Source organism: Megalops cyprinoides, chromosome 14 (genome assembly GCF_013368585.1).
Source record: "Megalops cyprinoides isolate fMegCyp1 chromosome 14, fMegCyp1.pri, whole genome shotgun sequence".
NCBI classification, from domain to species: domain Eukaryota; kingdom Metazoa; phylum Chordata; class Actinopteri; order Elopiformes; family Megalopidae; genus Megalops; species Megalops cyprinoides.
This window is the reverse complement of record NC_050596.1, coordinates 28,409,703-28,432,226: the sequence shown is the minus strand read 5'-3', so window position 1 is coordinate 28,432,226 and position 22,524 is coordinate 28,409,703. Positions and strand designations below refer to the sequence as shown.

General features: G+C 51.5%; 1 protein-coding gene across 1 annotated transcript in view; it reads right to left on the bottom strand.

The window, feature by feature from the left end:
• The window catches only part of ubr3 (ubiquitin protein ligase E3 component n-recognin 3), a 58,329-nt gene that overhangs the window by 5,450 nt on the left and 30,355 nt on the right, over nucleotides 1-22,524 (bottom strand). The window contains exons 27-36 of the mRNA XM_036544899.1: nucleotides 21,649-21,759; nucleotides 19,058-19,258; nucleotides 18,547-18,683; nucleotides 15,855-15,940; nucleotides 10,495-10,600; nucleotides 7,482-7,582; nucleotides 3,716-3,840; nucleotides 2,141-2,248; nucleotides 1,415-1,540; nucleotides 985-1,167 (exon numbers count right to left, since the gene is read on the bottom strand). Coding sequence (XP_036400792.1) covers nucleotides 985-1,167; nucleotides 1,415-1,540; nucleotides 2,141-2,248; nucleotides 3,716-3,840; nucleotides 7,482-7,582; nucleotides 10,495-10,600; nucleotides 15,855-15,940; nucleotides 18,547-18,683; nucleotides 19,058-19,258; nucleotides 21,649-21,759 — 1,284 coding nt within the window. The remainder of the gene's footprint in view (nucleotides 1-984; nucleotides 1,168-1,414; nucleotides 1,541-2,140; nucleotides 2,249-3,715; nucleotides 3,841-7,481; nucleotides 7,583-10,494; nucleotides 10,601-15,854; nucleotides 15,941-18,546; nucleotides 18,684-19,057; nucleotides 19,259-21,648; nucleotides 21,760-22,524) is intronic.

Here is a 22,524-nt window from a genome sequence, read left to right as displayed (position 1 = left end):
GCAATCGGGCAACTCGTTTAAATGCTGCTTTACTCACAGTACACATCTAGTAGTATGTCTGAAAAGCATGATGCTGTACCCACAGTATCTGTGTCTGAAAAGCATGATGCTGTACCCACAGTACCTATCTGTACCTTGTCTCAAAAGCACGCTGCCATTTGAGTGATTGCGTGCTGTGCCATGTGCTTCATTTCCTGCAGACTGTAATATAAGAGATGTGTTAGCTACGTTACTGCAGGACCTGTGCAAACGATCCACTGAGCCCGCCCGAGGGCAGCGCTGAGTTTTTACAGTCTATCAGAGGGGGAATGATGGGGGGACGCGATTGGCTCTCACTCCCTCCAGGGGTGAATGGTTTGCACTGGAGTGCGGGTGCAAATGGAGCCCTCTGGCAACAGCTATCTGGAGGACGCCGCAGCGAGAGAGCATTCTCATATCCTCCACAAACCCGCACAGCTGACACACAGGCAGGCCAGCCAGCTCGGTCTCAGAATACATGTGCCGTTATCTGGTAGTTGCAGTAATGTTACTACTGTGACCCGTGAACATGAACACATGAATATTGGTGTTTTTCAGTGTAGTGGCGTACATCAGAGGTGTTATTGTGTGGCCATACTTGATCATTTTCGCTGTAACTGTATAACAGTACTTGATAACGTTCTTGTTACATGACAGTACTTGATTGTTAATATTCTTACTATGTGACAACTTGATTGTAAGTAGCGTTACTATATGACAGCACTAGATTTTAATTGGTGTTACTACGTGACACTATTTGATTGCAAGTGTTACTGTGTGACAGTATGTGGTTGTAAGTGTTACTATATGACAGTATTTGATTGTTAGTTCAGATCTCTGCTGTGGTATGACAGTACATAATCATTTGGGCTGTCACTGTGCGCCAGCGCTTGAGCGGTATAGTTGTTATTATATGGCAGTGTGCGACAGCGAGTGGTGTGCTGTGTGGCAGTGTTCTGTTGTTACCAGTGTCTGCTCCGCCTGCATTTCGGTGACGCCCGTGACCTCGGCGCACCACTGGGAGGTCAGCTCGAAGGGGCAGACCACCCACTCCAGACACCGCGCGCTGGTGAAGGGGCTGCAGGGTGGCTGCTGGGATTGCGGCAGCAGTCCCAGCCCACTGGCCAGGACGGAGAACTCCTCTTCCCTCTGAAACAGGAAGTAGAGGGGTCAGCGGGCAGGGCAAGGCAGTGGGCAGGGCAGGGTCAGCGGGTGGGGCAGGGCAGGGCAGCGGGCGATTGAGAGGGTGCAGGTGATTGGGAGGGGAGGGGCGCGGGTGAGCGGGCGGGGCGGGGCAGGGGTACAGGGAGGTGGGGGAGAGAGAGAGGGTGTGGGTGAGCAGTAGGGATGGGGCAGTCGGAGGTGCAGGGAGGTGGGGGGCAGGGCGGGGCATTACCGGGCAGCCTGGCAGGTCGTCCCCGTACAGGTGGTGCTGCAGCAGGCTGGAGAGGCGCAGGAAAGGCAAGCAGAACTGCTGCAGGCTGAACTCGATGGACTGAGGAGACCAGACACTGGAGCTCAGCTGAGGAGAGACCAGGAGAGACCAGGAGAGACCACACAGGGAGAGTAACATTAGGCTTCAACAGGACGCCGTTAACACAGGAGGAGGAGAGCAGAACAGCAGGTTTTCCTATATATCAACCGGACAGTCAGCTCGGCGTGTTTCACATTGAAATGTGTGCCGTTTTTGAAGCTGTAAGTGCTATACCATATTCGCAGGTTTGTTATTGGTATTTTTTAAGACTGTAGTCTTTCATTTTTTTTTTTTAAATTGAATAATTCTTGAAGCTTGTGGCTAGCAGAACACATTTAGCTGTGACCTCCCATTACCAAATAGCACCTCCTAGACAGGAAAGAGGCAACACAGGAGCTGAATTTCTGGCCATAATGCAGAATATCTGTGGTGAAACTACTTTCATACAAGTGTCAAATCAAGGTCCCATGCAGCTGAAGTCCAGATAATACATAACAAGGAGGGGCAGGCCAGATGTATATCTTTGTCTCCGATTGGCTGAATCACATGCCTTGTGGAAAGATGATCAGTGCTACCTCCCCAGGACAGGAGCTTGGGTTGAGAGCCTCTGGCACAGAACCTGATTGGTCTGCATGCTGTGTGGCTTACCATTGACACCTCTTCTGCGTCCGCCTCATAAACGCTCTTGCCCTTGGACAGCTCGCTGATCACATGACTCAAGAGGGCCTCCCAGGACTTCTCTGCGTTGCAGGTGTTCTGTGGGTCAAAGGTCAAAGTGTAGCAGAAACACAGGGACAGTCCTGATGCTGACATTGCAGATTTTACCTCCAAAATACTATGTTTGAATATGACGATATGATAGCTCTGAAATGACCATCCATATGATATGAGAAGGTGAAACTGATATTACTTTATGAGTGGGCCCTTTAAGCATGAGTTCTAATTCCCAACTTGCCTAACAACTGTCCTCCAAGCTCTTCTTAATCTCAACTCCACAACACACTATGTAATATTATAATTTAGGTGCACTGCGCCGGGGGCCGCAATAACTCTTTTACACAATAAAATATTTGACTGTTGATAAGCTCTGAAACATTACCGAATGTATGTTCAGATAAAATCCAACTGGTTTGACTAATATTTCATGTGGGGTAAAGCCGCCGGCATTCATCACGCTGACGGTAAGAGAATATAAAATGGCAGGGCCTCTTATCTGCGCAGGCATTCTCTGTCATAGATTTATAGCTGAGGAATTTCACGTCTGCGGATCGCTTTCTCCCAGGCGAGGCTCTCCTTTGTTAAGTCTTTCAGTCGTTTTTATTCCACCCCCCCCAATCCCCTGGAATTTAGGAAACGAAGGCACCACTCCTCAAATGGACCGGAGTTTGAGTGCATTAACAAAAAGGATTGAGTGAGCGAGCCATTGTTAGCGGGTTGGGGTGGGGGGGAGCTAATTGCTCTTCCTGAATGGATGAAAACATCCTGAAGGAAACATTTAGCATTATAATGTTGTGTTTGTCCACCGGCTCCAATTTATATTCAAACAACTCTTTCTCTAATATAGCTTTAATAGGCTGCTGATAAAGGGCTGCGGCTAAACTCCCTGGCGATCTGGCATTATAAATGACACCGGCGGGTAATGATGATGGATCCGTTTACAGAGAGAAGCGCTTAAGGAAATAAACTAAGCGACGACTTAATCGCTGCTTCCATTCCTGGATTTGATGCACCGAGCAGGACAGTAATTCATACAGGCTTTGGGGAGCGCTGCTTTAACCCTTCAGTAGGGCTGAGAGACATTGAACACACGCACATACTGTCTGCATCCAAATAGGGTTTGAACAAAAACGGCATATTGGCGTTTTTGTTCGAGTGCGCCGTTCGTTTCAGCTTCGCAGTTGCCATGCAGCGAGCGCGGACAGTGAGACTCGGCTGCTGGAACGCTGCCCCTGGCAGGCGAGAATATCATCTTTCACAGGTTGCTGGAGTCTGCAGGCAGGTTTCTGAGAATGATGACAGAGTGGCTCTGAGGCGATAGGCCGCTCTGATGGGATCAGTCGGAAGGAGTGAGAGGAGAGCGCCGTTCCATTCATTCACGCCGGGGTGTGCTCTCCGGGGGTCTCCCCTCGCTAGCTGGGGGGTGCGCGTCCTGTCCCCGCTGACCCACAGGTGTGAACGCAGCCACCCACCTTCCCCACCCCACCCTGCCCTGCCCCTCTTTACCTTCTTGAGCGCTCCGGAGGTGTTCCAGGCCTGCCTCTCCTCTGGGCTGAACTTCACTGACAGCGCGGCGATGGCCTGGACGTACTGCAGGGTGTAGAGCACCTTCACCAGGCAGGTGAAGTGTTCTGGAGGGAGAGGAGAGGAGAGGAGGCGGGTCCACATCAGCTGACCCCAGCACCATCACATCCACATGTACCACTGGGCAGCAATGGGGTATAGCAGCAAGAAATGGGGCTTGTAGCCCAAAGGTTGCCCATTCACTTCCCTAGCTGGGCACTGCCATTGCACCCTTAGGCAAGGTACACAACCTGAATTGTATAAATCAATAACATGAAAACTCGTAAAACATGCCTAATTTCTGTGGATAACAACACTTGCTAAGCAACTGTACCGTAACCTAACCTAAGCTGCTCAAATAACTATCTAGCTGTACAAGTGGATGCTATGCAAGTCATTCTGCACAAGGCCATTTTCTATATAGATAACGTAAGCAGATATTTACAATCACATGGCATTCCAGATTTATTGGGTTTTTTACATTTATTTTATTCTAATATTTTGAGAAAGCCCCAACACGCATATTTTTGATCCTGTCTCATTTCATAACTTTGTTGAAGGTCTCACTGGAATAAAAGAATAAAGGGACTATTTTCTGCTATTCTCGCATATTTAATGGAAAAATGTAAATCTACCAATTACCAAAAAAATAGAAGAAAAAAGATCAACTTGGCGATGATGTTAATTATTTTGGGAAACGGAGGGCAAAACAGCTAAAGAACGGAGGACGCCTCATTTGCAAATTTCCCTCTCATTTTAAATAATGCTCTCCCCACACAGCAGGCAAACAAGACACAGAGAGAAAACAAGAGCGCTAAAACTGAACCGCACACATGCTGACCTTTTGACTTCCACTTGAGAATCGACACTCGCGTACCAACAGGTGTTCCTCCAAACTCTTTTTTTTGGGGGGTTTTTCCGCTGAGCTGGAGGTGAACTCTTGTGAATAACTTTGAAGGCTTTGTTGAACACTGGTAGACACAGTGCAATTTCACAGCTGATTATTTACTTTAGCATGGACATTTACAAAAGTGATGGAGGGGAGAGCTGAGAACGGTGCCCTCAATGACATTTAGACGACTGGGACTACACAGAAACAGCTGGGGGCTTCTCCAGGGGCCTGCAGCTGCAGCTATATGCACTGCTGGAACACATTTTAAATCATTAAATAGTCATTTAATCTTCCATCTATACAATTTAAAATGAGAAAATATATACTATGTTTAAGCGGAGTGCTTATTTACAAGATCCTTGCAAGTATTCTGTGTGGAACGTCTTATGAGAGACAGAGAGAGGGCAAATTGACTTTGGGAGTAACAAGACAAACATCCCATTCTCCACTCGTACAGTTGTCCCTCCCCAATTTGAAAACGTCACACTTCATTAAATAAGGCTCAAAACCCTTTATTGGGTTGCTGGAATCAATATGCTCTTTCACATCCCCAAAGGACTTTTTTTTCCCCCCCTGCAGAAAGTGCTCTTTCTGTCGGCTTATGGAAGCTAATCAGAGGCGGGGTGGTGACGAGCGCGCTGAGATTTGAAGCAGAGTCTGGTCCCAGAGTGGACGGCTACACAAAGGGACTTCGTTATGCACCTGCCCCGGAGTGGCCCCTCGGTGACAAGTGCCCCAGAATGTGTCACCGCACTGAAAGCGCGCAAGCACCCTGACTGTCGCAGATGACACGCGTGCCCCCCTCCCCACCTGATGCCCCCCCCCCCCAAAGACCCGCGGCCGTCCTGACCTCCATCCCCACGCCCCCGCGCCGTAATAAAAGACTTCATTTGCGCCCATCTCTCTCTCTCTCAGAGATGTGTTAAAATCAATTCTCCATCTCACAATGAGCGTGGTAACGACGTTTATTTTGGCGTAATCAATGCGGAATTGAAAGAGATACAAAGCCCATCTAAAGGGTAATAACGCACTGAGAGCTGTTTGTCCGGGCCTGCACTGAAGGGCATCCGCAGGAGGTGTGTCAACAGCCACACTTTCCCTCTTAAAGCCGCAAAGCAGTTTTCCCTGTGCCAATCACGAGCCACGCGTTGAGCCACCCCATGAGAGAGGAGGCTCACAGCCCTTCCATTTAAAATCAACCACATCCCCTCACACAGAATGGCAGGGTTAGGCAGTCATTTGAACGTAATGAGTAAAAGCCAATAAGATAATAAGGTAAGGCAAGGATAATTAAAAACCAAATTAGCTGGCTGTTTTCGTCCTGGGCTGTTTGTTCACAGTTGATCAATGCCACTTTGCATTAGGTGGTACCAATGTGTGAGGTCTTCTTATGTTTGGTCATATGGTAGGACTGCGAAATTCCTGCATATAAATAAAATAATACTTTAATGAATTATAGACTATTATAGTTCTTACAATTGACATTGGTGAGATGTTTTACTCGCCACACACCACACTCAGCTATGGCAGCCATTTTGTGCTTGGTTCCCTGCAGTCCTGCTTGCAGTTACAATTATCAGTTCTTATTTGACGTATATATATATCCGGTTTGGCATTTTTATTAATCAAACAATGGATGGATGGCGGAGGTATGAATAGAACTGCCAAAATGTGAGCCCAAGTGACTATTTTCCAAGGATGTCGAGTGACCGGACGAGGCCACCAGCACGGGATGAGGTGTTGTGATAAGATCAAAGAATCAAAGCCGACCGCATCTCGATAACCCAGATAGAGCAGAGCGTTACTGCAATCCCGCACGCGCCATATCACTGATCAATCCAAGTATGGCCGAATTCCTCTCTCCCCAGCGCCGGCCTTCCAACACGAGAGCCTATTATGTGTGTATAATGGTGTGTAATTGCTGCCACAGTGTCGGGTGGACTTGGCCTTATTGCTCAGATGACTGGAAAGAAGTCACATCTCTTCTTTTTTGTCCTGCTGTTGACCTACTCCTGAGAGAAATAAACAGCTTATATAACGTAAATAGCGGTATTTATAGCGCGGCCCTTTGTTCCTCCTGCTGCAATGGGCAGCGCGGGCCGGCAGATGCACCGATGACAGATACGGCGGATGAAAGGGGGCCGGGTGAGTGACGGCTCGGCCGGGCGGTCAGAGGGAAGCGGCACGGCGCCGGTGCTTTCGTGAACAGCGTTTCCTCCTCGCCAGAGCCACCGTGCCGCCCAACAGCGCCGCAGCTGCACCAGACAAAAGCGCCGATCTGAGGAGCCAGCGTTCCGGGGTCTTTGTGCGCGCCCCTCCCTTGTCCCCTCCCCCACCACCCCCCTCCCCCCGCTGCTCTACGGCCAATCTCGCGCCTCCGTTGCGCCCGCCTCGAGTAGGGGCATTATCGTAATTATCGTCTTTGTGCGAGACCCCCCGCCTGACATGATTGCTGCAATTTTCAATGCTGAAAGTCTCCGTGAATGACTGATCCCCCCCCCCATCCCTCGCCCCGACCCCCCAACCTGAGTGCTCAGCTGATCTTGAAAAGATTGAGACGCAGCTCCCCACCCCCCAAACCCTGCAAACCCCTGCTGGCGGATGGGGGTCCCCTTATAGGCGGGACGCCTCCCACGAACTCTCAGCTCGGCGGGGAACGCTAATGAGACCAGGGGGCTCCCACAGAGATCCACAAAACACGGTTGCAGCCCGGCGCCAACTCACACCTATACTGACACATCACTGCGTCTGCTCTGACCTCACTGCGGCCACAGGGCAGGCGGGCAGGCGGAGAGGGTGGGGGGTGGGGGGGTTTACCTTTGCGCAGAGGCTGTGGCATGGTCAGCACGAAGATGATCAGCAGGGACGGGACGTCTCTGAAGACCATGGGGACCTCCGGCCTCTCGTCATCGCAGGGGCTGCAGGGAGATGAAACACAGGAATGCTGGCGTTAGTACCTGCGTGCGAGGCTCCACCTGCACCCTGATGCTGCCCACTGCAAAACCTGACCTGAGGGGGGCAGTGCAGCCTAGTGGTAAACTGCAGGACTCGTAACCAATAGGTTGCCGGTTCGATTCCCTGCTGGGGCACTGCTGCTGTACCCTTGGGCAAGGTCCTTAACCCACAATTGCCTCTGTAAATATCCAGCTGTATAAACGGGTTACATGTAAAAACCCGAAACCTGGGTAAATCGCTCTGGATAAGAGCGTCTGCTAAAATGACAAAAATGTAATGTAGTAATGTAAAAAAAAATTACAGAATGTGCTATGTTATAGTTTCTTGATTTGGGTTTGATCACTAACCTAAGCTCTGCAGTCTGAATGTGAACAGTGCCGTTGACTTGCCTGATGAGAGAAGCGGTTACTGTGGCCTACTGCTCACGTCGCTGCTCATGGTTCACAGTGGATTCACACAGACCCTGACTCACCATACCATCACACAGATGGGTATCAGAACAAACACTGCGGCTCCAGTTCACTCTCCCCCAACGGTGAGAAGTGCCTCCGGACTATTTGCTCGTTAAAATTAGTCAAACAATCGTGCCGTATTTGCCCTGGAGGAGAGTTATATTCACACGGTTTAGGGACAGCGGAGCGTGTGCGCTTTGCTCAGAGCGACCCGAATCCGCAGCGCAGCTTATTCCACACCTTTTGGAGATTGTTCTAGAGATCCCCGTCTTGTTTTAAACGGAGGCTTCGCTCCTGGCTGCCCTGAGCATAACTCAGCCTCCCTTCCATCCCAATGTTGAAAATCTCCTGGGATTTCAGACCCCGGGTGCAGTGCTCACGGTATAGCGGCTTCCGTTTTAAAAGGCGCCTGCTTGTTAATTTCCATCTAATAGAGAACCTCTGATGCCCGAGGCCACGTTAGACTCACCTGGTTGCAGGAGATTACCCCTTACGGCAGGGTTTCATTGACTCTGGTTCTGTTAAAAGCGTACATTTGGCTTTCACGAGATTGTGACTGTGGTTGTAAAAAATCGCTGCCGTCTCTCGCAGGAGAGGCCTGGCATTATGAAAATGCTCACTATCTACAGTAAGTCACAATCTCCTCCTCAAAGCCAGCCTTGAACACACCGACTGGGCAGCTCCAGTCAGGATAACTGGGAAGGGTGCGCCATTTTCTAAAGAACACTAAGGACCTAATAATGTCACCAAGACATGGGATTTGGTAGCATTAGGCCATAGTATTCATGGAACACTCACTTGTTCCTTGTCCCTGATATCTAAATAGTGTGAAATGGGTGCTTCAGGGTGTCAGTGCTTTCTTCTGAGTTAACAAGGTCTTGCAATCCAGTCTTAGCACAGAGCCGCTCCCCTGAGTGTGCCGTCTAGCCTCTAGCCAACTTCAGTTGCTGCCTAAAGATCTCTTCCGGACAGGTGATAAAAGCTGCAGTGACAAAAAGTCTTGTGTTCGCTCTGCTGTGATGCACCATGGGACTTGTAGTCTGAAAAATAGCCATTGGCTGCATGCGAGTGTATAGAAGGATTGCATTTGCTGCACTTCAGTGTTCCGGCATGAACACACAAGATATTGTAGAGAGGCAAGATAGATGACATAAAAACAACTGCAGAAGCTGCAGGGGAGGGGAATCAGAAAGACAAAAACAATCATAAGAAAAAAGTACCCTCATACGGTTTACAGGGAGAGAGAGAAACAGTGCCTCCACAATGGCCAAGGAGCACAGTGAATGGGACTACTGAATTAATCATCTTTAAAAAGCGCAAAAACAGCTCAAAGTACATATATCAAACAGTACAAAAAAGTTATTAGCATTGATTTTAACCAATAAAATCATTTCTGCGGAGTGGTATTTGTTTTGTTAATTTTCTGCATCTGTGCGGCTATTGATCGCAGCTCTGGGCAGAATGAGAGGCGCATATGTGCAGAAAGAGGGCTCTTTGCAGCGAGCTGTAAAGGGGGGCACATTTTGCTCTCTGCAAAGTGGCCTGTAATTTGCCAGATGCAGCAATCACCGGTATCTATGGTGACCACGCTTGGCTTCCTTTCGCCTCTTTTTCAGTCTGCTTTATGAAAGGGAGACTGCTGTGTAGGGTACAGCGGGTTTAGGAGAGGGGTATGGGGGGTGTGTAGGGTACAGCAGGTTTAGGAGAGGGGTATGGGGGGGTGTAGGGTACAGCAGGTTTAGGAGAGGGGTATGGGGGGGTGTAGGGTACAGCAGGTTTAGGAGAGGGGTATGGGGGGGTGTAGGGTACAGCAGGTTTAGGAGAGGGGTATGGGGGGGTGTAGGGTACAGCGGGTTTAGGAGAGGGGTATGGGGGGGTGTAGGGTACAGCAGGTTTAGGAGAGGGGTATGGGGGAGAGTGTAGGGTACAGCAGGTTTAGGAGAGGGGTATGGGGGGTGTGTAGGGTACAGCAGGTTTAGGAGAGGGGTATGGGGGGGTGTGTAGGGTACAGAAGGTTTAGGAGAGGGGTATGGGGGAGAGTGTAGGGTACAGCAGGTTTAGGAGAGGGGTATGGGGGAGGGGTGTAGGGTACAGCAGGTTTAGGAGAGGGGTATGGGGGGGTGTAGGGTACAGCAGGTTTAGGAGAGGGGTATGGGGGAGAGTGTAGGGTACAGCAGGTTTAGGAGAGGGGTATGGGGGGGAGTGTAGGGTACAGAAGGTTTAGGAGAGGGGTATGGGGGAGAGTGTAGGGTACAGCAGGTTTAGGAGAGGGGTATGGGGGAGGGGTGTAGGGTACAGCAGGTTTAGGAGAGGGGTATGGGGGGGTGTAGGGTACAGCGGGTTTAGGAGAGGGGTATGGGGGGGTGTAGGGTACAGCAGGTTTAGGAGAGGGGTATGGGGGGGGAGCGAGGTGTGTCACTCACTCTGGATCTCTGCTGGGGGTGATCTGGGTCAGCCGGGTCCAGGGGTTGTAGGCAGAGTCGATGCTGTACAGACGCATGTGCATGGCCAGCACATGGAAGAGCTGATCTGAATGACAAACACACGCACACACACACGTACACACAACACGGACGTATGAACACCGTTAGGCTTTTCAATCCAGGCAGAGATGGATGCTGGCACACAGACAACCAGCTGGACTGCAGCCGACAGGCTGTCTGTCTGTGTGTGTCTGTCTGTTTGTGTGTCTGTCTGTCTGTGTGTGTCTGTTTGTCTGTTTGTCTGTGTGTGTCTGTTTGTCTGTTTGTCTGTCTGTCTGTGTGTGTCTGTTTGTCTGTTTGTCTGTGTGTGTCTGTTTGTCTGTGTGTGTCTGTGCGCTAGTAGGCCTGCAGCCAACAGGTGTGAGAAATCCTGGGCCTTGTCCACACACACAAAGACCCTCCTGTCAGAACTGTGACAGAGCCCTGCTCTTCACACAGCACGGCAGATAAGAGCCTTTCCGTGAATAATTAACAAGAGGCCTGTAAAACTCTGTGCGGTAATCTTTATATCGACCAGTGCCAATGACTCACAGCCTTACAGCTCAAAGACCTGTCCCCTCAGCTGTAAAACTATTTACTCCATTCCCCACACAGTCAATATCATCGGGGGAGGAGACTCATTTTGTTGTCAGTGTGAATATGTGATATTTTTGATGTACAATTCATGAAATCACAGGCACAGACAAGTGAGTGTATACACTGGAGAGAGAGATGTTTCTCTAAACCCACTGACTTCACAAAAAATTACCCAAAATGAAAGAACTGCAAACATTCAAGGGCACAGCTTAAAATAGGACACAATTTACCACTTAAAAAGAAGGAGAAATTGAAGGTCTATGAAAATACCACAGACTCCCTCAAGTAAACAAACAAATCCTTCCTCAAACCAGTTAATCGCAGAGGCCCTTAACCACGGGAGACGGTTTCAGCGGGAAGCTCCAGCAGAGAGGCGCAAGGCAGACTTTCCATTGATCCGACCAGAAGAAGAGACACTCCCACAGCGGGGGTTCCAAAATCCAAAAACTAAATGTCACTGCAGACTGCACTGGAACAAGAACTTTCATATTAGCGCATTCTCAACAGGGACATAACCCCTATCGACCCCCCCCCCCCCCAAATTAATTTCACCGTACAACGGCCATAATCATTTAGCATGTCAACCGTTAATAAAATGTTTTGTTTTTTTTAAAAAAAAAAAACTGTTTAATTTCACATTGAATCTGAGGAAAAATGTGGTGAAGTGCATTGTTTTTAAAAGAGCAGCTCTGAACATGACTCATAAGCTGAAATTTTTGGGAACAAACACCAGCCTGAAGAGGTGACCTTCGTGTTCAGCTGAAAGACCTGAATGCGAGTGGACAGCAGCAGTCGTGAATCAGTGTGCTGAGGGTTCAAATCTATTGTATAATGTTGCAGGCTCATGAAGGAGCGGGCGTTCTGGTGCTGATCCTTTTTAGGCTGGCCCCTCTTCCTGCGGCAAAGGCCATTTGACACATGCATAAAAAAAGGACATTTTAGTGGAAAATGTCAACTGTTTCTGGGACAATTTCCACCACTAATCTTATTAGCGCCAGAAACTCATTAACCTACTTCTCCCTGCTATGGCCTCAATTACACTGTGCTACTTCTGCCCAACGCAAACACCATAATTCAAAATTGGATTTTGGATTTTAAAAGCTTTTCCTTTGTTGGAAAAAATGAAAACTACTCTTTAAAGCATGGCCAAAATGGAGAAACAATACATTTCCAGACACAATGAAAATCCTGATTCTATAGCCCTGAAAATGACCCAAACGGAGCAGTCTGCTTTATAACCATAAACTGTAAGCGAAATGCATGGAAGGCTCTAATAAAACATTTGATTGTGAGTATTTATACACTTTAGGATACATCAGGACCACAATTTCGTTATCGCTCTCCAAAATGGAACCAATGAGGCACGCAGAGCCCACGCAGCTCTGAACAGCCCGAAAAATCCCACATCTCCTGCCAGACAGAAATGGACATCTCTCAGTTCTCACTTTCTCTTGGTGGCTGCAGTTCTAAATGATGTACTCCAGCTGTATTGCAGCAAAAATATTGCATTTCGAAGCCGCCAGAAATTGACTACGCAGATTCAGGTTAGGCTGTTGAAAACTGGAGCAACACTGCCCTCTGCAGGCCGTTCATTTTTCAAAATGCACGCCGCATGCTCGTGTGCCTCAGACGGCTGGCACTGTGCGTGAGAGGGGCTGGTGTGTGTGTGCGCGCGTGTGTGTGTGATGTGTGCCGTGAAGTGACAGCAGCACACACGCGCCGAGGGGGACGGGGTGACTCAGCAGGCCGCGCTGGTGTGGACGCGGTCGGCTGGATCAGGACCGTGACAGCCCCTCTGCCGGGGCGGGGGGGCGGCAGGGGGGGCGAGGGGGAGGGGGGGCGGACCCCGTGAAGCGACAGCCGAACCTCCACCCACCTACCCTCGTGACAGCCGCAGATGCAAGGACCGCCTTCCCGCTAATCTCCCTGACGACACCTTCTTATATCATCATCTGCATCACCGCCACTGTCATCATCATCCTCATCATCATCGTCAGCTAAGCTGCCGTCCCCCGCTCTGTGTGGGCTGGGCGAATCTCCCCAAATCAGATCACTCAACAGCTGTAATCAGCACCGGGGTGGGAGTCGGGTCTCTGGGAGGCCCTGTGCTAGGCACGCGTTCCTCACCAGGGCCTGCCATCCCTCCTGGCTTTCTCCTAACAGCGGAAGCTCTGATGCGCTGTGCTTTTTCCCCCCACAGCAGCGAGTTTCTGCAGTGTGATGGAGGAGAGGGACAGGCTAAGTGGAAAAGGCCGGGTCTGAAACGAGCGGGGCTCCTCTGACCCCATTATCCGGGAGTGGAGGGGGGAAAAAAACGCAGAGAGAGGTGCAGGAGAGGGAGAGAGAGAAAGAGAGAGAGAGGCACCCAGGCCCTTGATGTGCGAGCGCCTCTCTCCGCACTGACAGCCGGAATGGAGACGCCTTCTGACTGCGGATATTGATCTCGCTCCACTTTCCATCAAAGCTGAAGTCATTTGCCATGATTCTCCTCCCTGCCCCTGCCGTCCCTCTGAGATAGATTTGGGATGCCTGGGTGACCTGAGGACTGCACCCCCCCCACCTCCTCCCCCCTTCTTCGGTTGGCGAGTGCCATCTCGCAATTACTGCTGTGTTCCTGGACGTGTGGTCTTACTGCCACGACTGTGCAACGACTCTTTCGCTCAGCAGATTAACAGAGGAGAAGCTTGTTGAAGCCTCACTGTGCTATGCGGGTGCTTCACGATCCTGCCTGAAGAGGCAGGCAGGCACAGCGGCCTTGTGGGAAGTATCTGCGCGAGCCCTGTGAGGAGGGAGCGTTTGGCAGAAAGTTCCGGGCTCCCCGTGAGAGCGCTAACGCGCTGCAGCAGAGTGCATCTGGCTGCCGGCGTCCAACGTGGCTCGCGAAAGTGACGATCCCTCAGCGTGAAACGTCCCCCTCGTGCTCCAATCAGGGATGACGGCGACGTCCACCCCGGCTACGAGCTGCCACGCCTCACTCGCACTAAATGGGTTCATTAACCGGGAGAGGACGGCCGACCCCGAGACCATCACCGCCACCCGCATGGGGGCCCCGTCCTCCTGCTGAAAACATGCCACCTCCCCCTGTTCTCCTTCAACACCCGACAGCATCATGGGAGTGTCAGAGGAAGGAGCACACAGAGAACAGCTGTCAACGAGACCCATTCTGCAGTCCGGTCAGGTCCTGAGTCAGAAAACCCACTAACGGTGCCGATGTAATTGACCGTCACATCGAGTCAGTAGCATTTGTTTGGTTAGGCGGCGCAACACTAATGACAACGCTTAGCCTCCAGAGCAAGCACAACGGCTACTCTACCTGCTCTCTCACAGCGCAAACAAACGAAATAAATAAATAAAACAAACTCAGGAAAAGAAATGTCAGGCCGCCAAAGCCAGTATGCAGTGTTCCTGGCTAATTCTCCCCTTTAAAGTTTACCCCCTCTGCGCTGTTAACATTAGCTAAAGCTTCCCGTCTTTAGTGTTCCTGTCACAGGGGCCGAGTGGAGGCCAGAGACAGGTCCATCAATCACGGCTAATTTCCATTCCCCCCGAGCGGCCGGCCTCGCTGCACAATCTACTAAAACAGCGCGTGACCTATTTGTTCCCGTCATCTCTCCCGACGGCTCGTGCTCCGCCGGCTCACCTGGGACGCCAGCTCCCCCACCCCCTTCCTCTCACCGAACACCCCCTCCCTCTCCCTCCCTCTCTTCTTGCTTCTAATCGACAAATTTCACAATTGGTACACCTGTAGTATGGACCGGTGCCTTCAATCTCGTGGCAGACAGCTCATTACACAAACTGTGACGGAACAATCGAGCACAACAACCCACCCCCCCCCCCCCCACACCACCACCACCAACCCCCCCAACGCTGCCCCGAGACCTGCGCTTTCTCCATTAGCATTCAAGTCGCTAAGGGCTAAGACGTTCGGGAAACAAATGCAGCCACATCGTGACGGATTCCCTGGAGGAGTCACTACACTCCTTACGTTCAAGTCTGGACTGGAAAAGGAGTCTCATGCCTGCATTGGGATTATTGCATCTGTGGGGAGCTTGGACACCTGGCAGGTCTGACAGACCCCTGGGTGAAACCAGAGGCCGCCCACTGCACACACTGGTGGTGGTAAGTTCACGGGCAGCGTGAGATGTGACTGAGGGGTGGAGCCTAACAGAGGGGCAGGAAGCACTCAACCTACAGGGGACAGGGGTCGCCGAGTGATGTCACACACATGGCTGTCAATGGGGCGGGAGAACCAGCGAGACCTACGCCTGACCCATCTGGACTGGTTCTACTGTTACGATCTACTGGAAGGATGCGGGCTGACTCTGGCCCTCAGGTTGGGCAGCTAATATGAGAAGGACACCGCTGCGGCGATTCACTTCATACCAAATAAGGGCATCACCCTCCTCCAGAACAGAGGATACAGTTACACTCAGGAGCTTTGACTTACTCCAACAGGCGAGACTGCGGTAGTGCTCAGAGGGGTAAAACAAATGCCAGAAAGACAAGGAGACAGAGAGACAGGCAGACAGATCATGGCCAAAGGAACAGGTACACTGAGAGTATGAGAGTATGGACTTTGTGAGACAGAAATTTCGTGGCGGTGCTTGTAAAGACAGGCAGACGGGCTGACAGACAGACACAGCGAGACCGAGACAGAAGGGAGTGCTCGGAAAGACAGACACATAGACACAGACAGACAGACAGACAGACAGAGTGAAACTCACTGAGGCAGGAGCGCTTGGCGGTAGCGCTGGCTCCTCCACAGCACAGATCTCCTCCACGGTGCACCAGCTCCAGCTCCAGGTTAGTCCTGAGAGAGAGAGAGAGAGAGAGAGAGAGAGAGAGAGAGAGAGAGAGAGAGAGAGAGAGAGAGAGAGAGAGAGAGAGAGAGAGATCAGCCTCCATCACCATGAGCCAGCGCACACATCCAACAGGCTACATCCAGCCAGGGGCAGCTGCAGTATGGATGTTTGTTAAAGAAATGCCCTCCAACATACGCTGCTGGAATCCAGAACATTCCTACACAGTCTGTGCGCTGTGATGTGCTTCAGTGCTCTCAAACCACCATCCACGTATGCACCCGAAACACTTACCTACATGCAAGCGATCTGATAGGCTGGGAATGAGGATGATGAGTTAGTGGTTCGGGCACCGGGCTTGTAACCATAACCACAAAACGTAATCTGAGCTTCCTCTGAAAACGTACACCAGTCTAAACGGATAGTGTGCAAGAAGTTAAAAACATGAGACCGCTGGTTATGGTTATCTGCCAGGAGAATAACAGGATGCGCCGGCCCCGTCGCTGACAAAATAATCTAAAGGCATGACAAACTGAAGGAGACAGCTGGAGGGTAAGGCACTGATTGGACAGGAGTCTAAAGCAAGATGGACGCCTGCTTTCTGCCAGCGCTGAGAGAGTGGAGACGCAGAACACCGCACGAAGGGTGCATCGTTCTGCAGAGCGCCTCGCTCCCACAGGTCCCACCACCTGCTGCCCTCCGCGTCCCCGTGTCCCCGCCTCCCTCTCTCCCCCTCTCCCTCGCCTTCCCCTCGTCATTCTTCATCCTGTCCTCTCTCTCCTCCTGCGCCGGGGGGCCCCGGAGCTAATAAACCGCGGCGCGGTGGAAATTTTCAAACGCCACCGATTGACTGCGACGCGGCTCATTAGCATGGCGAGCTGCTCCGTGGGCGGCCCGTCTGCTTTGGCGTGTGATCCGGATCGTCCAATCGCCTGCCGCGAAAATCCCCCCCCCACACCAACCCAAGGCCGCCTAACGAGCACGTCCCCAATATTTCCCGTCACGTTTCAGTTTGCCCGCCGCCGAATATCACCCTGAGAAATTTCGAAACGTCGGCCCTTCCCCGTCTTATGTGATTAAAAGAAGACGTTAAGGGTTTTTTTTCGCGCGTTGCTTAAAATAAGACTAAATTGGGGCTGTTTCTATCCTGAGGATAGCGGCTTACTCTGCCCGGGCAGGGGAAGCAGGGGCTAATCCGCTCCCTCTTCCTGGGAGAAAAAGCAATTTCACATTGATAATGCGGCCACGCCGAGCTCCATCTGGCTGCCACTGATAAGAGCGGCCGTGTGACAGAGGAATTTTCCACTCCTCAGGCAATTTGCGCTGCTCACTGAACTTCTGAAAGCCAGCAGGCACACCAGACAGAGAGAGTGGGAGGCTTCACACCGCGGGGAGGAAGGGAGGGGGGGGGGGTGAGGGGTGGAGGAGAGAGTGGGCGAGAAGGTGCTGCGGGGGCGGAGGGGTGGGGGTTAAGAGGGGATGGAGGAGAAAGGGGGTGGGAGAAAAGGAGCGAGAGTGGCAAAAACGGAGGAGAGGGGAGGGGAGTGAGGGGTAGGAGGTGAAGGGGAGGATGGGGCAGTGGAGCAGGGTGTGGGGTGAGGGAGTGGAGGAGAGGTGGGGGGGGAGAGAAAGAGGGAGCAAAGAGGTAAGGGGATGGTGGGTTGGTGAAGGGGCGAAGCCTGCCGTTTGAGTGACGTCACACACTGACAGGGACCACGGAGCGGAGCGCCTCCGTCACCCCCCTCCTCTGACGGGGCTAATTTGGGACAGTAGTAAATGACTGTGTAGTCTGTAGCTTGCCCCCCCCCCCCCCCCCCCCAGCCTCACAGCACACACCCCTGAGAGGGCCCACCGCAGCTCTAACACTCAGGTAATGAAACCGAGGGGACGAATGCGGAGAAACGGCACTTCTGAGGCAAATAAAAGGCAAAGGGTGAGAGCAGTAAATCCATACAGTACGAGCTGATAATACACTCGCTACACTGCGCAGGAGAACCACGCCGTCGATACGGTTTTACTGCAGCCTTAATTGCGGACGGCTCCGCTGCTTAGAAAGCATCTTTTAACACCGGACCTCCCGCCCCGCCGTCTAATCAGAGACGCTAACACTGCCGTTAGAGACCGCCTCCACCTGCTGCGAAACTTCACAAAAACGCCAGCTAATCAATAAACTCTGAGTAGGAGCTGAACCTTCCAGACGGGGGAGGGGTGCCGAGCGGACTCGCTGAGGGGAGGAACAGCTCCTGTACGTCCGCGGCGTAAGGGTGGCACAGCAGCGGATGAAGTGAGGTCACTGCGGGCTGCTGGAGGAGCCGCTAGCATGCAGAGCAGGTGGGGTGACGGAGCAGGGCAGCTGCGTTGCGGGGAAGCGCTGGTGTTGGGAGGCTGTGCGTTATTCATTGTGTGGGGGGGGGGAGGTGGGGTGGGGTGTGGGGGGGGTCGGTGCTGGAGCCGGCAGGCCTCCCTCCTGCACGCTGACCCCACTGCGGCCGGGAGATAACCTGCGCCAGGTAGTCCATCTCTCACCCACCCCGCCTGGCCCACGAGTGCCCCTCATTGGCTGAGGGCGCTGTAACCTTGGCGACGGTGCCGCGGTTTAGCGTAGCGCCTCTCTCACCTGGCCACGGAGTACATGAAGAGGAAGTCGTTGTCCGGCGAGCCCGGGTTCCTGCCGTAGTCCATGTACTTCTTCTGAGTGGTGTTCTTGATGTCCTTGATCACAGACTCCATCTCCTTGCTCAGGTTGGATTCGGTCTGAAAGAGAACGATAGTGACAGTTGACTTTTATCCAGGAAGGGAAAAGGAGCGATGATGATGATGCTGATGATGGTGATAATGGCTAATGGCAATGTGTGGATCTGCACGCCGCAAGACTGGACCGGTCATCGCCATGGCAACCGCCGGACAGCACAGAACTGGCTGGGCGTGAGAAGCTACCCGTGCGACGTCTCGGATTTCAGACGGTTGGACTCCAATTTTGTCCTCCTCTCCGTCTCATCCTATTTAAACTCCCCGTAAATGTGGCCGAAGCCCCTCAGAGGTGATTACCCTTATCGGAGGTGAGACGTGCAAGTGAGCGTGTGCAGTGACTGATCACAGAGAAATGAGTGCCAGGCCTCTGGGCTTACCGGGAAGGGCCCCGGCCGGTCCTGCAGCTCCTCCACCTCCCTGACGAGCGCCGCGGCGTTCTTGCTGCTGTGGGTGTGCCGGGCGCCCGTCTCCGTCCCTCGCCCCGGGCGACAGGGCAGCACGCTGTTGGCGAACTGCCTGCAGAGGGGGCAGGTGAACTCGCCCTTGTCCACGGAGAAGCCCTGGAGCACCTGGTCGTTCTGTGAAACAGCATGCGCACAAAGGGTGACCTTTGACCCTCGCGCACAAGCACGCATGAAGCCACACCTGACCCCATGACCCTGCCTCGGGTATCAGCAGATGCATGCTGTGACGTTGCTCTGGGTATCAGCACACAAAATGACTTCTGACCTTGTGGCTTCTCTACCTAATTGTACATAGACAACCCACACATTCAATACAGCATTTAAATGCAAAGAATGACAGGTTATTCTTTTCTAATACTACACTCCCCAACCCACAGGATTGGTGCACCAAGCAATTGTGAAATAATAATTTGAAACGTGCCGTTTTGATGGACAGGCCACTAATGACTTGTCAACATGTACAATATTTCTGACATCACTACGCCTCTTCCTGAAACCAATGCTCCCTCTCTGACGGATAGGTCCTCAATGGAATTAATGAATGAATAAACTGGCCCATTTCAGATTGAAGCCGTCAAAGTGTGGGCTTCGGAAAAGCCTGGAAATTCAATTCAATAAAAACCTTCTACTAATGTATACCAACGCAGAACTTTACCCTTAAAAAGATGAAGGTCATATTATCACATGCACGAGAATTAAAGGAACTACCAAACAATGGTGTAAACTAAATAGGAAAAAAAAAAACTGAGGGTCACGTTCATGTCCCTCTCTGTGTAATGAAAATCCCAGTCCCAGCATTTTAGTGCCCAGGCGGCCTCTTTAGAGATCTCTGGCAGTTCTGTGAAGTTCTGTGAGAAGGGCTGCTGCAGAGGCAGTCTGCAAGGGCCTCCCGGTGGAGCTCCACCCGGTGGGATTAAGCTCGTCGCGGTTTGCGCTCACAGCAACAGGGAACGGAAAGCCTGACTGGCACCAAACCAGGAAGTGAGCTGCTGACACATACTGCAAACGCACAGACGGGAATCAGAAAACGTTTACAGCGCCTTACGCGTTTATTCATACACCTGATTACACAGGAAAAAAATGTTTTTATTGGAAAACATTTTTCTCCTTAAAATGTTGTCTAGCAAAGCAAACTCATTGTTTACAGTAAAAGCAGTGGGCTGAAATCACAGCTGTGTAGCTTTAAATAAGTAAGAAACCCCAACCTGGCCAGCGCTATGGAAATGTACCACTACTACAGTGGCTGTGAGGTGGCCCAAGGCAAAGCTTTACCGCTTTCAATTTGCCCGTGACATTAAACGCTCACATGAAGGGAATGGAACCACAGTGGCAGCTGACAGAGAATGAGCTGCCGCATTTTGCACGTGTAGGAATGCATTCGACGCGGCAGCCATTTTGTGCCAGAACTCCCACCGCACATCAGCTGAGGTGGAGGGATTTATTTTAGCCAGCTAGACCGGGGGGATTGTTACATGACCAGCCTGGAAGAGCCCGATTCCGTCAGGAAACGAGGGGGAAGCCAACTCTCTACGACAAGCGGCGTGGACCCTTTGAAGGTCACAGCGAATGGACCCTTTGAAGGTCACAGTGAATGAGGACTGAGGAACATGGTTATATTTCTCATCCCAAAGATAGCATCTCCTACAGCACAGTGTCCCTTCTGATGCATGCAGCCACTGGTTTTCTGTTTGGTCCAAAAGAAGACAGCGCCCGCTAGCCCACCAACTCCACTTCCAGAAGCACGTAGGAGGTCTCCTATCTGAGTGCAAAGCAAGCCCAGCTCCAATTAGCTTCAGTGGTTTCGCTGGGGACAGTAATAGGGTGTTGCATGTAGCCTGTCCTTGTTTAATGGGGCCATTCCTTAGCACCAACTCTTATCAATGAGTAGCGGAAGAGGATGAACTTTATCAGAAAGCTAATGTCACCAATAGGAGTTAATAAGCCAGTGTTAATGTAATGTCATAATACTGGACGATCATTATCAATGCAATGCTCAGAGTCTAATCTCTGTATTGCAGAAAGTAAGTTTCAGCAGATCAGAAGGCTACAGCGATGCACGGCTATCAGCTGAGGAACCCGAGTGAACTGGGGGTGCATTGGGAAGAAATAATGAAATCATTCTGCAATTAGTTGCTCGATGTTAAACGGCACATGAACGCCCTTGCTTTAAGTCAAGGGAGGTCAGCCGGCAGCAAAACTTGGAATCTTGTTCCAATTTCCAGCAGCTCATTTTATCTGACCTCGAGTGATGCCGCACGGCAAGCTACAGGAATGTCAAAAAGAACCATATCAGACCCACAGCTTATCCAAGTAGTCCACTGAAGGTCACTCTGGAGTCTGGACAAGGGCACATGCGCAGTAGACGGCATTAAGGATGCATTTAGGGACACCATACTGTGCAATAGTAGACACGCCCACTCTAGCCGATCCACAACATCAGTGCAACATGATGCCTTGAGACATTACCACAGTGACGAGGTCACATGACGATGGCCCCCTCTTACCCGTAGAGACTCCATGTAGGACTTGTGGCAGTCTATGTGTAGCGTGTGGCCACATGTCTGGACATAGACGCCTCCATCCCAGCCTATCGATACTGACTGCAGACACGAGCTCTGGAGAAAAATGACAAAGAGCTGAAGTTAGGACACACACCATAGCAAAAAAAAAAAAAAGATCCAAGTATTTTGCAACAAATGGAGTGAAACTATCCTCATCTATAATTATGCTTTGGGAGTGCTGATGCCAACCTTAATAATTACATTATTATGACTAGCCTCAGGGGCTAGTTAATGAGAAACTGAGAAATCGTATCTGATTGGGAATGTAAATTAATATGTTAAGGATCTACATGGCTGGAAAGAGCAGAGATGAAGCAGCTTTCTGCTAAAAACGTGAGTGGGGGGAAAAACACCCGAATATGCCGTGTGAAGCACCAGCCTCATGCTTACGAGGTAATGGCAGCAGGCGAAGAGTGAATTTGCGGGAAGCAAAGAGTGAATTGGCGGATTAGGCGTGCTGCTGAGGGCCAGCGACCGTGACAGTCCGCCGTCACGCTGTGACAAAACGCTTCAGTGTTCCCGAGCACGAGGGGGTGGGTGGGGGTGGTGTCAGACCCACGCCGTGCCCATCCTCTAGCAGCAGGAGCCAAAAGGAGTTGAACAGTGGCAGAGGTGCAGCTGCTCAGCCTTGGGGCCTGACAGCCGCCACCTCCCCCCCCCGAATTACCCCCCCCACCGTGACACAGTGTGGCTGTTTGCCAGTCACACGGAGCAAGCAAAACCATCCTGTCTTAAAAAAAGCTGACCCGACAGAGACTTCAGGCTTTCAACTAGGTGCAGACCGGAGCGCGCGTTAGTGCCTGCGTGGGCGGGGGGAGG